We start from the raw sequence: 20,000 nt of genomic DNA, 5'->3' as shown, positions 1-20,000 counted from the left end.
ATTGTTAATCAATCAATCAGTTTAAAAACAAGCTACAAAACATTTGCATTGAAGTAGAAAAATCTACTCCTCCACAATTCCGGTTGGTTCTATGTGTGTGTGTGAATATGTACTTCTGTGTTTTCTGTGTGTAGATGTGTCTGTATGTATACATGTGTTTGTGTGTGTATTTGTTTTTGCATGAATATGTGTGTGTGTATATGTGCATTTAAACATGCCCATATATGTACATACATATATACACATGCATACATATATATACATACATACATATATATCCATATATATACATATATATATATAACCATATATACATACATATATATATATCCATATATACATACATATATCTATATCTATCTATCTATCTATCTATCTATCTATCTATATATATATATATATATATATATATATATATATATATATATATACACATACACACACATACACATATATATACATACATACATATATACATACACACACACACACACACACACACACACACACACATGCCTTCAATCCATGTATATTATGAATAACTTTTGGAATTGTGTTGATTTATTTCCCTTCTCACTCGTTTATCTCTCCTAATTGGCATTGATCCCCTTAATTTGCAAATCAATAAATAGCTTTAAACATCTCGTTTATTGTTGTTGTTTTCTAATCAGTTTTTAGCATTGTTGATAAGCTTGTTACTGTTGTTGCTCTTGGTGGTGGTGGTGTCGGTGGTGTTCTCTTATGATAGTTGCTGTTCTTGTTCTTGCTGTTGCTTATCCGGAGATCAACCCCAACTGAACTGATCCAGAACAGCCATGACCAGTCTTTTTCTCCATTTTTTTTTTTACCCCTGCAGTCTGTAGAGATGTCAGGGCCACATTATTTCATGTGTTTTTATTTCTCTAAAAGCAGTAAGGTGTGTGTTGAGGAAGATTTAGTTGCTATTTCTAGCCAAACAAGTGGCCATGTAGAGGCACCCTCACTGACTCATGGTGATTGTTGTCACTGCTGCTACATCTTTGCTTGCTGGTGCTCGTTAACCCCAGGTCAATCCTGACTGTGAAGACCTATGGTCATAGACTCCAACCATGGCCATCCTCTCTTTCTCTATCTCTTTTTAAAATGTCTAAGACCACATTATCTATAAGTGGTCAGCTTTTAAAAAACAGCGAATTGTGATGTGAAGTTTGGCTGCTATTTCTAGTAAGCTCAAAGACAACAGAGAGACTTCCTACTTGAATCAAATTGTTGTTGTTGCTGTTGTTTCTTGTCAGGAGGAGCTGTGGACTTCTAGAAGCTACTGCTATCTTAATACTATAATTATGTGTGTGTGTTTGTGACAGTGTATTTTTACTTGCATGTATATATATGTATATATATGTATGTGTGTGTGTGTGTGTGTCATCATGTATTTTTACTTGCATGTGTGTATATATATATGTGTGTGTGTGTGTGTGTGTGTGCATATAACTATGGGTTGCAAAACAAAGAAACATGTGTATTATTAGCACTGTTTCTCTAAAATGTGGATGTATATGTAAATCTCCATTGATCGTGTGTGTGTGTGTGTGTTGGTCCAACCATGAAATCATTGCATTAGCATTAAGCCTCTTTATAATAGATTAGCTGATTAGATTATCATCATCATCATCATCCTAATTATTGTTATTGTTACTATTGCTTCAACACTACTCAGACACACAGTGACATCAATATTATTATTATTATTATTATTATTATTGTTAATATTAGTCTGTGGTAGTAATATCATTGTGATGCTGTTTCGTGTTGTTGTTTGTCTATCCTGAGGTGATTGATTGATTGATTCCGTTATTGTCTCGGACAAAATCTTCATTTACCACAGACCTGGCGCCTCTTTCCGTTAATCCTTTCACATTAAATGTGCTTGCTTCACTTACGTAATGCATTTGTGTTTAAGTCATCTAATGTGTTTAGTTAAGCCTTGTAATATGTTTAGTTTGGACCATGCGCTGTTGTGTTCAGTTTAGTCCAGCCATCTAATATTTGGTTCAGGCCGTCTTACACGTTTAATCCACTCATCTAATATTTGCTCATCTGAAGTGTTTAGTTTAAGCCATCAAATATGTTTAGTTTAGTCATATAATATGATAGTTTAGCCATCTAATATTTGATTCAACAAAGGCGGTGAGCTGGCAGAATTGTTAGCACATAGGGCAAAATGCTTTGCTGCATTTTGTCCATCATTACGTTCCAAGTTCAAAATCTGCTGAGTTTGACTTTGCCTGTCATTCTTTTGGGGGGTTGATAAAATAAGCACCAGTTGAGCACTGGGGTCAATGTAATTAACTTATCCCTTCCCCCGAAGTTGCTGGCCTTGTGCTAAAATTTGAAACCAATATTTCATTCAACTGCCTAATAAGCTATTTTGAGGTTGGATGTGTTTAGTTCAAGTCATCTAATGCATCTTAAGGGACTTCCATGATGGTGGAGAGGGGAGTGTGATGGTTGAAAATATAGCAATGAACAAATTACCATTTTCAATAACAATTAAATGGTCTCTAACCCTTTAGCATTTAGATTTCTTTGTCAAATGTAATGCTTGTTTCTTGCATTGTTTTGAATTTATCATGTATTAATATGTATTAATATGTTGCTTTAAGATTTTGATGATGTGGTTGCTTACTTTTAGAATGACTTTGAAATGGTAGGTGTAAGAGGCTAGAGCTGGACAGTTTGAACATAAAACTAGTAGAATATTTGGTTGGATATGGCCTGATTAAATGTTAAAGGGATCCAACTTCATTGTGAAGGCAGAAAAATGACAAGGATGTTGACTCTCTGCTGATTTCTTATTTAATCCTTTGGTGACCAACCTGCCTGAGACCAGTCCTGGTTCTAATGATACAAACTCTATTTTGAAGTGATCTAAATTAAAACATTCCATCAAACTTCCATGTTAATTTATGTTCCAAACATCAGCTTGATTATGACAAAGTCATTTAACTAACTTCTTCCTTTCCTTTAACCCTTTAGCATTTAAACTGGCCATATCCTGTCCAAATATTTTATCTGTTTTATGTTCAACCAACTATATTGGGCCTCTCACTCCACAATGTCATTCTAAAAATAAACTACCATATCATCAAAATCTCAAAGCTACAAGATAATACATGATTAATTCAAAACAATGTGAATAAATAAGCATTACATCTAACAGAGTAATGTGAATGCTAAAGGGTTAACTGAAACAACAGCAGTGTATTTCAACAGAAATATGATAACTAAAGAGTAGAAATAAAGAGAGGTGAAGCAGCACAAATTTGTTAGTAATGTTGCTTTTTTGGGAGCGGGTGGAATGAATGCATGTCCAGGTTTCCTGACATGTCTTGACATGTGGAATCTTTGCAAATAAAAGGCTCATGTGTAGGGTGTCATTTGTTTATGGTTCTCCTCATAACCATGTCCGACAGACGGGGATATTGTTACTTCACTTGAAGGGTATCTGGCTGTAGAAACTCTTCCCCAATGTACTCTTGTCTGACCCATGCAAACATGGGAAAATAGACCTCAAAACAATGATAATGATGTTATATCTTCATCAATGTATGATTGCATCTGTTTTTGTATAAACCATTACAAATACTCTGTAGTAAAAATAGAGATAAATCTTCAAAGGGATGTAAGTCAGGTGAACCTAGTCATTTGACAAATAATGATCAATAAAAGAGTATACCACACTATGTACTCTGGTCAAATCACTTGATTGAAGTCACTGAGTGGGGTGCCCCAGCATGGTCAGAGTCCAGTGCTTGAAGCAAGTAAAATAATAAAAGAATAAATATCTGATAGAAACTGATAGATTTCTGTCTTTTAGCTTCCTACCAAAATGTTGATCAATAAGGAAGTGAGATAGTTGCAAAGGCAAATAAATCTTCCTACAATCTTTGCACATTAATGTCAGCCAAAAGTTTGTGTTGCAGAGCATCAGGCACGAACCGATGTTGGTAAATTATAAATCAAGAGAAACGGGAAGTGGAACTAAGTTCTGAAATAGTGGTAAGATGTGATGATGAGATGACATTGACAGTTTGTTAAAAAAAAAATAACACCTAGCTAATAATAAGGCACAGGTGTTGCTGTGTTATAAGAAGCTTGCTTCCCAACCACATGGTTCCAGGTTCAATCCCACTGTGTGGCGCCTTGGGCAAGTGTCTTCTACTATAGCCTCTGGCTAACGAAAGTCTTGTGAGTCAATTTGGTAGATGGATATATATATATATATATATATATATATATATATATATATATATATATATATATATATATATATATCTGTGTGTGTTTGTTTGTGATCCACCACTGCTCAACAACCAGTGTTGGTGTATTTAAAATCTTGACAAGAAAAAGGAAAGTAGTTTTTAAAATGTGATGGTGTCAAATACACGTTGAAAATGTTTAGCTAATGACTCTTTTAGTACCCACCTGTTGCAGCTTGCCTCTGGTCATAAGATACAACCCCCCCTCTTCTCTTATACCTTCCACCAAGAGAAAACAAAATCTTTCCAGCTTAGAAACTTGAGAAAAAAAATGAAGTACATAGACTCTCTCTCTCTCTCTCTCTCTCTCTTTCTCTCTCTCTTTCTCTCTCTCTCTCTCTCTCTCTCTCTCTCTCTCTCTCTCTCTCTCTCTCTCTCTCTCTCAAATAGCAAGCCCAGCAAGTAGTAGACACATGTAATTTAAAATGTTTATATTTATAAACGAAAACCTCCTATGGTAAATTTTATGGTGGAGGCACATGGTTAAATGGTTAGGGTGTTAACTCATGATCGTAAGATTGTGGTTTCAATTCCTGGACCGGATAATGCATTGTGTTTTTGTTGATTTTATGTTGCTCCAGTCCACTCAGTCTGCAAAAATGAGTAATCCTATAACAGGCCAGCATCCCCATCCAGGGAAGAATATATACGTAAGAGAAATTGGGAAACTAGTCCTGTGTTCCTTACAGAGTAATGTGGACTAACTATGATAATTTTATATATGAACCTTATGTTAGCTACATTTGAAACACTGACTTAATAGACCACTTAGTAATATTTCATTAAATTATTTTGTTAAGTCCAATCAAATTCTTAATTATTTTGGAAGATAATGAAAACACATAAGCAGTGAAATTTGTTGGAAATTTAGTAACAAAATTTAGTAACAAAAGCAGATAAACAAAATTAATTTTTAAAGGAAATTAATTATTAATTTTTAAAATATATGTAGGTGTTTGTCTTTATGTTTGTGCTTGTCTCCCACCATCCCTTGATAACCAGTGTTTGTTTGTTTACATCCCCATTACATAGCAGTTTGGCAAAAGAGAGACCAACAAAATAAGGACAGTTTTCATGATCATCTCTGTTAAGTAGCTGGTTACCAGGATGGAGTTATGGACTGGTGCATTGTCCTGGTGCAGGTGCCACCAACCCAAGTAGAAGAGCTCTGGTCTTTTGTGATGAAATCTTTGCCTTCTAAACCTCCACAAAGTATTCTTTGTTGACTGTCTGTCCAGAGGAAACCCAGTGGATATAGATGATGCCCTTGCTGTGGAAAAAGGGAATCATTATGAGTTTCCCCATGGCTGTGCTTTGCCTGGCCTCTTGTGCTCAGCTTATACAAGTTAATCCATAAGCAATCTGGAGCATTTCATAAGTCTCTGTTGGGTTTTTACCCAGTTAAACAGAAAAATTTATTACATAACAATCTTCCAAATTGTCTTCACATCCTGACTGCATTCTCCAAACTAGTCAACTGTGAGAAGCAGTGCTTAGTAGGATGTGTTCAAAGTGTGTTACAGGACTTTGAATACACTACTTCAATCTGGAATAACAACGGTAGGCAAGTCAGCTTATTAGATGTATAGTAATGATATATTAATTTTACAGTAATCCAAGACCAGTATATAACTGCCTCTCCTAAAAAGAAAGCCTTAAAACTTCTGGAATGATTGTCCTATATACATATATGTGTATATAGATATTAATAATTTTATACTTGGGTGTACACCTTGTACTACTAGTACTACTACTACTACTACTACCACCACAATGTATTGTAATAGAAATAAGTGAAATGGAGATTAAAAAATGAGGTACCTTTTGACAAGTCACCTGACAAGACACATCTGTACCTGTGATGCACCAGTGAGGCAAGGTGCACAATGGGTTGAAACAATTGTTGTGAATAATGTAAAGAGTCTCGTGAATTCCATTTTCTTTCTTTCATAGATATTAATACATATATACATACATATACACACATGTATGTATGTACGTGTGTGTGTATGTATGTATATATGTATATATATGTATGTATTGTGTGTGTGTACTTTTATCTATGATCCACTTAGCAATCCAATTATTCTCCTCTGATCACTGACCCATTCAACTCCGTCATCTCGTTTAAAAACAAGTGTGTTAATTTATTGATTCATTTATCATTTTATTTTGTTCACTGCCTCCTCCACTTCACCACCTCCTCCATTTCACCACCTCCTCCACTTCCTCCTCATCCTCTTCGTCGTCATCGGTGTGTAGGCATTGTTAAGAGATTCACTTGTAATCACTTGGTTCTAGGTTCAATGTAACCATGTGGCAGCTTGAGCATGGGGATTTTCTTCTCTCACCTTGGTTCAGCCATTGCCTTGAGTGAAACTGGATTATGCAGAAGCTCACAGGCCATTTTCTCTATCTTCTTTCACTCATTAGACTGTGGTCATACTGGGGCACTGCTCTGATGATTATTTTAGTTGAATGAATTGACTCCAGGACTTAATTTTTTTTTAAAGCCTGGTACATAGTCTGTCAGTCTCTTTTTGCTGAACTGCTAAGTTTTGGGGATATAAACACACCAACACCAGTTGTCAAGCTGTGGTAGGTGACAAAGATATAGACACACACACACACACACACACACACATATACAATGGGTTTCTTTCAGTTTCTAACAACCAAATCCACTTACAAGGCTTAGGTTGGTCTGAGGCTATAGTAGAAGACACTTGCCCAATGTACCACACAGTGGGACTGAACCTGGAACCAAGTGGTTGCGAAGCAGGCTTCCTACAGCACAGCCATGCCTGCGCCTATATAGCTGAACATTAAGACAACTATTAATACAAACACACATCATCACCATCATCGTTTGACATCGGTTTTTCTATGCTGGTATTGGTTGGATGTTTTACAAAATTTGGCTATCTGGTCACCTGTGCTTAGTTCCAGTGCCAGCTTTGGCCTGTTTCTTCAGCTAGATGCCTTTCCTAATGCCAAACCGTTCCATTATAAGTAGGATCAACAAAAATACTACTTGTTCCAACAAAAGATAAATATTGTTTAATATATACAGGGTTTAAGTATTAGTCACTATAAGTTTCATGCTCTAATAGTACAATTATTGGACAAGCCACTATAGTGTACCATGAGTACTACATGGTTGCTCTCTGGGAAAAAGCTAGCAAGAATGAGAGGAAAGTGAATGAAAAAAAGAAATGGGGGGAAAAAAAAACACATGAAAGGAAGAGAGATGAGAGAGTTGTGTCCCTTTGGTCCATTAGGATGGGAATTAACGATGGTTAATGTGGTTAATTCAACAGGGAAATATTAAAGTTTGTGAGATTAATCCATGAAGTGTGGTTTTTCCAGTTCGATAATTGAAACTTATCAAGATACTTGCATTCAGTGAAAATTTTTGGGTCTTAGCTCAGTAAAGATTTTAAATTTAAAAAGGCTATGGGTTCTTTCAGTTATACAAAGCCTGAACCTCCTTGATCGATTAACATATGGCTCGGATCATTCTGTTGTCCTCTACTTAATGGTGTTTGCAGTATTTTTGACCTTCAAATTCCAGATATAACTAGCTTAGTAGATTTCTTCTTGTCTACATGTTGGAAGGAAGACTGCTGATTGCCATGTCTTCTCAAAGTCACTTTCACATTGACCAATATATTTTTTCTTTTGAGTTTTGTTATTTGTTAGAACTGAGGCAACCTCAGATTTGTAATCCTCTGGGGTAACCATGCATGCATGGTCAAGTGGGCAAGTGAGTGGGTCTCTACAGTTTTGGGATTGAGTACTTTTCTCCACTTGTTTTCAAATTTAACCATCTCTCTCTCTCTATATATATATATATGTGTGTTTGCAGCTGATGATTCATTCCTCTCTCACATCTGTGTGCATATGTACACAGCTGTGTATGTGTTTTTGTGCATGTGTATATTAGAGAGTGGTGGAATTGGTGCAGCAAACTAAAATACCTTGTAGTATTTGTTCACCTTTCATTTACACCGGTTTCAACTTTTGTCCCTATGAGGTTGATAAAATAATTGCTAATGTTGATATAAACTGACCAGAAACATTTGATAAATGAAACACCAGACCATAGTCATAATCCAGAAATTGAAACTAAAAATGAAATTCAATTCTTATATTATTTGAGTTTTGTATTTTCACTCTCCACTAAGTCTCTCTCTTTCTCTTCATCTTATCATTCTCTTTTTTTCCTTTTATTTCAGTCAAAAGCTATGGGCAGTGTACTTTGGGAGTCTGTGATAAAGTACTTAGAACTTATGGAAGCTGACTACTTCGATTTAGAGTACTATGATGAAACTAATTTACAGGTAAATAAGACTTTTATACTCTTTATAATAACACTACTTTATATCCTCACTTTCTGCTTCTTATTTCTTTTCTATTTTATTTTTGTTACACACACACATAAGAAAGTGCATGGCTCTGGTTAGAGCATTGGGATCACAATCATGAGGTAGTGAGTTCAATTCCCAGACTGGACTGTGTGTTGTGTTCTTGAGCAAGACACTTCATTTCACATTGCTCCAGTTCACTCAGCTGTAGAAAACCAGTATATTTTTTCTTTTGAGTTTTGTTATTTGGTGGAGATGAAATGACCTCAGCTTCATAATCCACTGAAATAACCTTCCATGCCTGGTCAAATGGGAAAGTGACTGGGTCAGATCTAAAATTCATTGTCTGATAACTGGAGTATATCAGGTAAAGATTACAGACTGATGAAGTAATGGCTACTGTCTGATAGTCTTTTTCAAATTTGCAATAGTGGAAAGCTCCTCTGTTCCAATCCCAAACCATCTGCCTACTCATTTTTATCAGAATGAGATGATTCTGCATGGCAGTTTGGAAGCTGACACAGCTGAATCAGAATCAAGTTGTTCATTGCAACTGTGGAATCAGTGCTATTATATGGCAGTGGAATGTGAGCACTGATAAAGAAATTATCAAACGAGCTAGATGGCTGCTACTCAAGGATGTTACAAATGGCTCTAATTGGGAAATGGCAGTAACATATGACAAATGAATGCCTTTGTGAAGACCTGCTGAAATTTTAGTGAAAAGATCAGGTAAAGGCAGCTGAAACTATCTGGTCACTGAGTGCACCATTCCTGAACTGGAAATATCCAAATTAGTCTTGTGGAACCCACTACATGGTAAGGTAAGAAGAGGAAAATGTTATCACACTTATATTGACAACTTGATCACAGATATTAGCCTGAAATGTATCCAGGACATAGAAGCAGTGATGATGGACTGAGAAGTATGTTGGGTGGATTTTGTTGATCTGGGCCGGGTTGGAATCCAGCCATTAAAGAAAAATAAAATGGAGGCAAACACATGTACACACTGAATATATACATAAACAGATAAGGAAAGAGGCAGGGAGACATTACACATACAAATATAACTATTTGTAGAGAGGGGAGGAGGAGAAGGAAGAGGAATAGAACAAATGAGATATTAAAATTTTGTTTGTCAAAGGAATCGGCATTGAATTGGCAATACCAAATAGGCAGCATTCAAATAGCTGTGCCAACATATCTCATCCTCCAGTTTTATTTGACATAGAGATTGCCATCCACAAAAACATATCCAGTGAGATGGAATAGCCTTTTCATAGCATCTCTTTCTTTCTCTCTCTCTCTCTCTCTCTCTCTCTCTCTCTCTCTCTCCTTCATGGTAACATATCAGGCCTTTAGTTCATCAGGACTATGAAACATTTGTTAGAATTTCTGTAATATTTCCCACAATACCTTGTACTTTGATCTGATTTAAAGTAATCTGCAACATGTCTTACACATGGCACAGTCTTCATGTTGACCGATCTTGTGTCACGTGACACTACAGGCATAACTGTGTTTGAGAATAAGGCTTCACAGCTAAATGGTTTTTGGTTCTATAGGGTTGTGTATTACTTTTGGCAGGTATATCTTCCCTAATAACTCTGCTGAGCCAAACATTTGTTGTCCATTTTATTCCCATACTCTGTGGAAATATATTCTGCTTTGTTTCACTTAATTTTGAAAATAATGAAGAATTTCGTTAACTTATTATTAAGCTGTTGTTTGGACCATAAACCAACATGAAATTTTGATGGAAGGTTTTAATTTAGATCACTTTATCATTTTCATTTCCATATTTCTGTTGAAATGCACTACTTTTGTTTTAATTAATTTTGAAAATAATGAAGAGTTTAATGAAATAACTTTGTCATAATTAAGCTGGTGTTTGGAACATAACATGGAATTTTGAGGGAAGGTTTTAATTTAGACCAGTTTTACACTTTTGTCACCATACATCTGTTGAAATACACTGCTTTTGTGTTAATTAATTTTGAAAGTAACGAGGAATTTAATAAAATAACTTTGTCATTATTAAGCTGGTGTTTGGGACAGAAATGGTAAGTTTTGATTTAGATCACTTTAGCCTTTTAGCATTTAAACAGACCATATCCAGACCAAATACTCTACTTGTTTTATGTTCAAACTGGCCAGATCTAGCCTCTCATGCCCACCCTGCAATGTCATCCTAAAAATATACTATCACGTCTTTGAAATGTAGAAGCAGTGAGATACTCTTTTACTCTTTTACTTGTTTCAGTCATTTGACTGCGGTCATGCTGGAGCACCGCCTTTAGTCAAGCAAATCAACCCCAGAACTTATTGTTTGGAAGCCTAGTACTTATTCTATCGGTCACTTTTGCCGAACCGCTAAGTTACGGGGAAATAAGCACACCAGCATCGGTTGTCAAGCGATGTTGGGGGGACAAACACAGACACACAAACACACATATATACATACATATGCATATATACGATGGGCTTCTTTCAATTTCCGTCTACCAAATCCACTCACAAGGCTTTGGTCGACCCGAGGCTATAGTAGAAGACACTTGCCCAAGGTGCCATGCAGTGGGACTGAACCCAGAACCATGTGGTTGGTAAGCAAGCTACTTTACCACACTGCCACTCCTGCGCCTATGATTAATGTATGATTAATTCAAACCAATTTGAATAAATAAATATTATGGTTAGCAGAATAATCTGAAAGCTAAAGGGTTAAAACAGGATTATTTATATTATAGAACCAGGGTCAGTCTCAGACAGGTTTATGCCAAAATGGTTAAGCAAACTGAGTAGTGAAAGACAAACTGTCAGGAATCCTACCAGAGGGATTGTTCTTGTTAATGACTAAATGGTAGACTTATCCATTTACTCAGTTGAAAAATAAAACAAGGCAATGACTTGATAGACTTGTTGGAATGTTGTGCTGTAAATTTGAATTTAAAATATTTTCACTCAAAACATCCAATATTCTGCTCAGTGGTTGAGAAAAACAAACAAGGTGCTCTAGTATGGATTATTTATTTATTTGTTTGTTTTGTTTTGTCAGGAGGAAGGGGCCAGATTGGTGAGGTTGATGTCCACCTTCATCATCATCATCAACATTAATGATTAGTCTGTTTTCCTACTTACTCAGACTCTGGTCTTTGCTAAATTAACTCTAAGGCACTTTGGTTTCAGACCTTGCCTCCACACCTGATATTTTTTCTCTAGTTCTGGTAGTGATCCAGCTATAAGAATAAGGTCATCAGCATAGTAGTCTTGTTATGTCCTGGAGGATATGATGAACAAGAAGTGGGCTGAGAACCGAACCTTGAACTCCTATCTGTATGCTGAATTCAATGCTATACTCATTCCCAACAATACTGGTATTGGTGCCAAACTGCACCAGCCCATGCTTTTCCTTTGGAGAACATGGTGGCACAGGTAGGAGAGTCAGGAATACAGGCTTGGAACTTGGGGAGAAACTTTTCAAATGCAGACCTGTAAATCTCCTGAGACAAATTGATTCCCTGTGTAGACATACTGTCTGGGTAGAGTAGTCACTATTAGAATGACTTTGATCATAAATATGTGTGATGAAAGCTGATCTGGGGCTAAAACAGCTCCTCCACCACCACCACCACCACCACCACCACCACCAACAACAACAACAACAACAACAGCAGCAGTAATATCATTCCTGGTTCTAAACAGAAACCTGCAAGTCTGGTACTTATTCTGTCAGTCCATTTTGCCAACTTGCTATGTTACAGAAGTGTAAATAAACCAACACCAGTTCTCAAGAAGTGATGGTGGTGGATAGTGACCAAAACACACACACACATGTGTGTGTGTGTGTGTGAGAGAGAGAGAGAGAGTGACATGTTCCCACAGTTTCCATCTACCAAATTCCTTCACAAAGGCATTAGTCAAACCAAAACTATAGCAGAAGACACTTATCCAAAGTCTCACAAAGTGGGACTGAACCTGAAACCATGTCGTTTCAAAGTGATCGTCTTAACAACATAGCTATGTCTGTACCTATATATTTAGTCATGTAACTCACTTATTTGCCCTGTGAAAATAATAACAATTATCTGCTCCAATCATGTCTTAACTATTTGTCTTGTATTAGTAATTATCTTCTTAAACGAAAGACATGGTTATTTACATCATAAACCAGTTAATGAACTCCTTGTTCATCCTCTTCTTCACTCCCTCCATGACATCTTTTATTTCTTCTGTCTCCCCTCCCTTGACACATTCCCCCTCTCTCTAACCCATCCATATTGTCTCCAAACCTTCTTCCCATCCGTGGAATTATTCTCCTGTTAATTTGTCTTGTTTCTCACTTAATTATTTCCTTTACAACATCATTCTTTGCCTTCCAGTCATGTTGTTAGCTTCTTGCCTCATTGTGCCACACTGAACAAAGGTCTACATTGTCACTTGACCTGCTAGCATTAGCAGTCCAATTTCCATCAGATTGCAGGTACAAGCATAGCTTTGTGGTTAACAAGCTTACTTCTCAACCACTTCGTTCTAGGTTCAATCCCAATGTGTGGCTTCTTGGGAAAATGTATTTTACTAATATTCCAACCCAACCAGTCTTGTAAATGAATTTGGCAAATGGAAATTGAAAGAAGCCTGTGTATGTATATGTGTGTGTGTATGTGTGTGTATAGGTGTATGTGTGTATATATATATATATATATATATGTATATATATATATATATGTATATGAATATGTATTATTTGATTAAAGGGGATCTATGTAGGGTTGAGGCATATTAAAGTGAAACCATGCTGCAATTACATGACAATGTAATTTTCTAGACAATGACATAAATTAGACAGTTCAGTAATCCATTATCATAGCACAAAATGCATTGCTGACGTGAAGTTAGCTATTGTTAGGTTATCCTCAACCCCAATCGTATCCAACAATGAATGGAACCTTTAAGTGTTGTGTAAAAACATAAAAATGGATGAATGGGTTATCTACTATTGCTGCAATTATTTCATTAAAAGTTTTTATTGTGTCATAAACACAGAGCAATCATGCATGCAATATGAAATTGTATTTGCAGTGGCATTCACTTTGGGTGGGTTGACCTATCTCCGGCCAAGTTCACCACATCCTTCATGAATGCCGACCATATCTGATGGTCCACTGCAATCAAGCCTGTAATGGAGATCCACTCCTGGTTCCACTGCCAAAGACCATAGATGTGGTGGCTCATCTGCCTTTACTGTTACCAGTCATGTCTTCAGTTGTCCTTCAGCTCGTTTGTGCCAGTCTAGTGGGTGTGTTGAGTTGACCACTTTGTGAATGAACTCTCCTGGAGACTGATGGAAAGTATGGCTAAGCTGCCGTAGACGTCTTGTAAGTAGAACTTGCAGAGTATTGATGCAGTAGTGTTGTCATATTTTGGGGTTTGAAAGATCTGGGTATAGACAAAAATCACCGTTTTCTGATGTCTGTTCTGGGGTTCAACATAGCTATGTGTTATCCATTAACTGGATCATGAAACCTGTGCTGGCAGAGTTTCCTGGTATTAGGGTGGGATTGAATTTTGTCTCCATCAACTTTTACTATGCTGACAATATAGTGGTCCTAGGAGACAACTATGCTGACCTCCAAACTGCTACCAACAAAATCAACTCCTGGGTTCTCAAAATCGATATTAAGATAAAATGCATCCAAAACCAAAGTTCTCATGGCAGGGATCCTATTCTTGGAAAAGGTGTCAATGGTTCTCAACAGCGAGGTCCTTAAAGAAGTTAACCATTTCAAATACCTCAGATCAACATACACATCAATAGTACTCGTCTCACATTCTGATGCCTTCAGAGCTGCCTTTGGCTATGACCGAAGATCAGAATTTGCATGAAAGTGTATGTTTTCTAAGTGTTCATCCAGACCATCCTTCTATCTTGCATGTAACATGCATTACAACCATAGAATTACAAATATGTTATACAACTCTCAACCCAATAATCTTACCAAATATACAAGGGAGCAGTGACATGTTGATTAGTTAATAGATCATCAAGCCTTGTTGATGATCTGTCAGAATGGTTGTCTACAACATGGCTAGGGTGTTCCCCGCCACCCAATCCTGTATCAATTCTCATATCTATTTAATGATGTGACTCATTATTTAACCTTGTGACCAGTCTACTTTTATAATTCTGGGTTGCCTAAAACAATTAGTTTCCCAGCTCAGCTTGGTCTTTATTTAACTCCACTCTTTGAAATACTTCTTTTGGTCTCACTCTCTGTGGTATATTTTCATTTGGGCCTTCCCCTTTGGCATTTCATTTAGGTTGTGTCCCATAACATGTTTTGTTCTGAATCTTTCACTGCTACAAGTTTCATTTTGGTGTTTGTCCCAGGACACACTTCCTTTGGCTTTGCCCTGTGATATATTTGTCTTTGTTCTGTATAATGCTCCATTAATCCCCACTCTGTGACCTATTTTCTTTACATTTTTGTGCTATTCAATGCCTGACATTTGCCTACAGTTTTCCAAGGGCACTTGTCCTATTTGTTTGGAGGTGATGGTTGTGGACCAGAGACTGGAATTTACTGCCTACCAAGGCTATTGGCAGAAAATTTGGAGTGTTGGGAATAATTGATGAGAGCAGCTGAGACATGATGAATGGTGGGTTGTTGTGTGTATAGCTAATCACCTGGTTTGGTTTTGGAGGGACTACAAGCTTTATGGATATGTTTGCCTCTCAAGGTTGGTATGTATCCATAAAGCAGACATCTGTTGCCACTGGCAACTGACCGAGAACTTCCTAACTGTGTTAGCTGGTACTGACAAGGACGGATATGAGCAATAGGACGGATATGAGCTATTGTTATGTACATAACAATAGCAAGTAGCACCAATTCCAGCTCCATGAGCAACCCGAGAATGTGTCTCATTATCAGTCCTGGAACCCAAGAAACAGGAACACTATACTCGGCAGTAAGGGATATAGTGGATGTCAGAAGGTAGCAAAAAAATTATCAGGAAAAGCAGAGGAGGAAGGAGAGCCAATGAGGAAGGAAAGGCAAGCACAACCGAAAAATGTATAAAATGCAACAAGATGATGAAGACAGGAAATTGCCAGTCATTTTGGAAGATGAATTAGTACTCCGAAAACAAATTATTGCATATGTGGTGCAAAGGATGTATTAATTACAGAAAATGAGATAAAACTAGAATATAGAACAGAAGTTGTGCCAGTGACAGAATTTTGGTAAAAAGTAAATAACAAATTTTACTGCGAGCTAAAGCAGGAGTAAATGGAAGATGTGGGCCATGATTTTTGTGTCATTCCCGCCCAAACGGTGTTAATGAGTACTTTTGAGGCTATCAAATCCAGATAGGAACAGTGAGTGGCTGGTAGGGATGTGGTGGTGGGGTTTTGATCTAATCTGTTCTAACCATTGAGTGATCATTTTGTGTGGTGATGAGGGTAATTCTAAATGTTTTATATATCTTGCACTCAATTATTGCATTTTTTTTTCTATATTCTTTAAGCTATTTCAGTTAATCATGTGTTTTTTTTTTTTTCTCTTTGTTAATCTTGTCCCTATATTGTACGGATTTCACCCTTTCCCTCATTTTTTGTAAATCTGTTTTTTTAACATTTCAGTATTTTGAATGCAGGGATGAAATTAAATACGATTGACCTAAGTGGCCAAGGAAATGAAACACTTGTTGTTGTTGCTGTTATTTAGGTGGCAAGCTAGCAAAATTGTTAGCATGCTGGGCAAAATGCCGAGTGGCATTTTGTCCATCTTTATGTTCTGAGTTCAAATCCCACCAAGGTCAACTTTGCTTTTCATCCTTTCAGGGTGAATAAATTAAGTATCACTCAAGTACTGGGGTTGATGTAATTGATTATCCTCCTCCCCCCAAATTTCAGACCTTCTGCCTATAGTAGAAAAGATTATTATTATTATTATTATTATTATTATTATTATTATTTAGGTGGCATGATGGCAGAATTGGTAGCACACTTGATGAAATGCTTAGCTGTATTTCACCTGTCACTATGTTCTGAGTTCAAATTCCACCAAGGTTGACTTTCATGGTCCATAAAATAAGTACCAGTTGAAAACTGGGGTCAATGTAATTGACCAGCACCTCCCCTTCTCCCAAATTTCCAGCCCATAGAGAAAAGGATTGTTGTTGTTGTTATTCATATACACACAACAAATTAGACTGATGGAAAAGAAAAATTCCTAACATGGGACTACAAGGACCCTTAGATGCCAAGAACCCTCCTAAGTAACCTAGCTGTCCCTGATGACACAATTTTCTGGAGCTGTACTAAACTGGGTCTTATGCCTATTTCCTCTATCTAAATCTTTAGGGACATTTTCCACTACACCTATAACTACTGGAATACGTTTTACCCATACTTTCCATAGTCTCTGTAATTCAATGGGGAGGTCCTGATACTTTTCTATTTTTCTATATCTATGTTGTTATTATTATTTAATGTTTACACGAATATGAAAACCCTTTGCATTGTCTTGTGTTGTCTTTTATGTATAAATTATATTAACCCTTGTGGCCAATAAAAGAATAAATTATTATTATAATTATTATTATTATTATTATTATTATTATTATTATTATTATTATTACAGTGTTGGCTGGATCGAGAGAAACCCATTTTAAAACAAATTCCAAACACAGATGTTGAGTTTCGATTTGCTGTTAAATTCTATACCCCTGACCCTGGTTTGCTGGAAGAGGAATATACAAGGTAAGGATTACTTTATGAACCTTAGAAAGGGCTGAGGCTCTTGTCCTTTGCTAGTGTACATTGTTTCCACTCTTAACATCTTGTAACAATTCTGAAGTGAATGAAAGCAGAAAGCATTAGAATTTTATCTCTTACATTAGAGAGTGACTCACTTCCTGCAAAATGAATGTAAACAAGGTTAGAGTGATTGTTGTAGTATCATATGTATCAAGACTGGCTCGGTGATGTAGTCCTCCTCCTCTTCATGATTATCATCATTTAACATTCTTATGTGGGTCAGATGAGTTTATTGAGGCAGATTTTCTACAGCCGGATGTCCTTCTTGTTGCCAGCTTTCATCTGTTTTCAAGCATGGTGTTATGGTGTTACATCTCCATTGCTTAACATGTTTTCACAAAGTATTGGCAATGAATGACACTGCTTTTATGATAACAACACTAATCTATTGGATCATCCCATAAATGATGCAGTTTTTTTTATACTTCTTTTATTTTTCAAAATTAAGATAAATTTCTTTTTTTAATCTAAATTATACTCTCCTTCATTTTCTACAATGCTCTTCCATCTATCTTGTAGACTTGTAAGGCCCCTCTTCCAAAATTCCCTTGTCCGTGATGTAAAATACTCCTCCAGTATTGTTCTGACCTCAACTACAGAATTCATATTTTTTTCATACCACATGATTTTGAAAACAACGGAATAAATGATAATCAAATGGAGAAATGTCTGGCGAATATGGTGTGTGGAGCATCGTTTCCCATTCAAACTGCCCCAGCCTTTGGAATGTCATCCTCGCTGTATGTGGCCAAGCATTATCCTGATGGAAGATCACCTTTTGTCTTGAAACCAAAGATGGTCATTTTTCTTCTTGCACTGACTTAAGCCACTCAAGCTATTTGCAGTAGATCTCCTTTGTTATCATTTGGTTTAGGTTTAAAAGTTCAAAGTGGACTAAACCTTTCATACCCCACCAAACAGATAACAACACCTTATGTGGTGAAGACCGTTTTTAGCCTGGGGTGCTGGTGTTTCTCCTTTCTCTACCCACTGTCTTCACCACTTGACATTTTTATAGAGAATCCATTTCACTGTTCGGTCCAAAAAGAGTTCATTCGTGAGACATGACAGCAAAGAAGAGCACACATTCACTCTGTGTGTGTGATTAGACTTGGAAAGTTTGTGAGGAACCCATTGACCCAATTTTCTGACTTTTCCAAATGCACGCAGGTGTCGATGAATGGTTGAATGACCAAATCTAAGCTTCTCTGCTAGTTCCTCAACAGTTATGATGGGATTTTGTTCCACCAGAGTTCACAGGACATCCTCATCGAGCTCTACAGATCTTCCAGGACGAGGCTGGTCTTCTAGGCTGTAGTTTCCAGCTTGGAATTTCTGCAACCACCATTGACATTGGCTTACGCTTATTTTCTGATCCCCATATACTGTATTAATGTTCCTTGCACTTTCTGTTGCCATTGTTGCCTTTACTGAACTCATAATGCAAAATATGCTGAATATGCTTCTTTGTCACTTCCAATATAGCCTTGACAAAACAACTGTTAAAATCGAATTGCACTCTTCAAAACTTGCACTAAGAATAAGGATAAGGTAAAATTACTACCTGCTTTTATAGGAAGTTGATGGAGGTAGTTTATCCTGTCCCCCTTTGACTTTTCGTTCTGCATTATTTATGGGATGAGCCAATACAACTATTACACAATGTCGAGACAAGGACACACACACACACACACACACACACACACACACACACATATAGCACCCATGCTGGTACCATGTAAAAAGCACACATGTCAAGGCCAAGTATTAATAGTACCCATGCTGGCATGCATGGTGTCATGTAAAATGCACCTAGCATACTTTTTTAAGCGGTTGGCTTCAGGAAGGGCATCCAGCCATAGAAACCAACCCAAATCCGACTGGAACCTAGTACAGTTCTTTTGGTTGCCAGCTCTAGTCAAACCAGCCAACCCATGCCAGATGATGATGATATATATATATATATGGGCTTCATTCTTTCAGTCTGCTAAATCCACTTACGAGGCTTTTGTCAGCCTGAGAGATATAATAGAAGATACTTCTCCAAGATGCTACACAGTGGAACTGAACCTGAAACCATGTGGTTGGGAAGTAAACTTCTTAACCACATGGCTACATGTTTACTTATTAAAATTTTTAAACTTGAACTTTCAATAACACATGCACAAGCTGTATGTGTGTGTGTGTTTTATATTATGTACCTAAGTGTAATAGATGCTGCAGTCATTTACACACATACATATGAGAGAGAGAAAGACACACACACACACACACATAAGGGATCTTCAAATGCACACGGTCACTATGGTAACCTCAACTCGTATGAATTCTCCTTCTCTTCTCTCTTTCTTTTCATATTCATTTTTCATTTTCTTTTCAACTTCTTTCTTGCCTCTCTTACTGTTTTTTGTTCACTTCCTATCAATATCTTCTTTGTATAGATTACTTCCTCTTTACACACACACACACACACAGACTCACACACACCGTACTCATTTATATATCATACTG

The 20,000-nt window shown here is 36.8% G+C and overlaps 1 protein-coding gene across 2 annotated transcripts in view; it reads left to right on the top strand.

Annotated features, from left to right (window-relative positions):
- LOC106867809 (FERM, ARHGEF and pleckstrin domain-containing protein 2) overlaps positions 1 to 20,000 on the top strand; it is a 343,165-nt gene that overhangs the window by 188,168 nt on the left and 134,997 nt on the right. For both annotated transcript variants that reach the window (XM_089340665.1, XM_089340664.1), the window contains exons 4-5: positions 8,537 to 8,641; positions 17,314 to 17,432. In XM_089340665.1, the coding sequence (XP_089196791.1) occupies positions 8,537 to 8,641; positions 17,314 to 17,432 (224 nt within the window). The remainder of the gene's footprint in view (positions 1 to 8,536; positions 8,642 to 17,313; positions 17,433 to 20,000) is intronic.

This window comes from Octopus bimaculoides, chromosome 23 (assembly GCF_046866305.1).
Source record: "Octopus bimaculoides isolate indiv1 chromosome 23, ASM4686630v1, whole genome shotgun sequence".
Classification (NCBI taxonomy): Eukaryota; Metazoa; Mollusca; class Cephalopoda; order Octopoda; family Octopodidae; genus Octopus; species Octopus bimaculoides.
The sequence above is the reverse complement of the archived record's forward strand: the minus strand, read 5'-3'. Positions and strand labels throughout refer to the sequence as shown.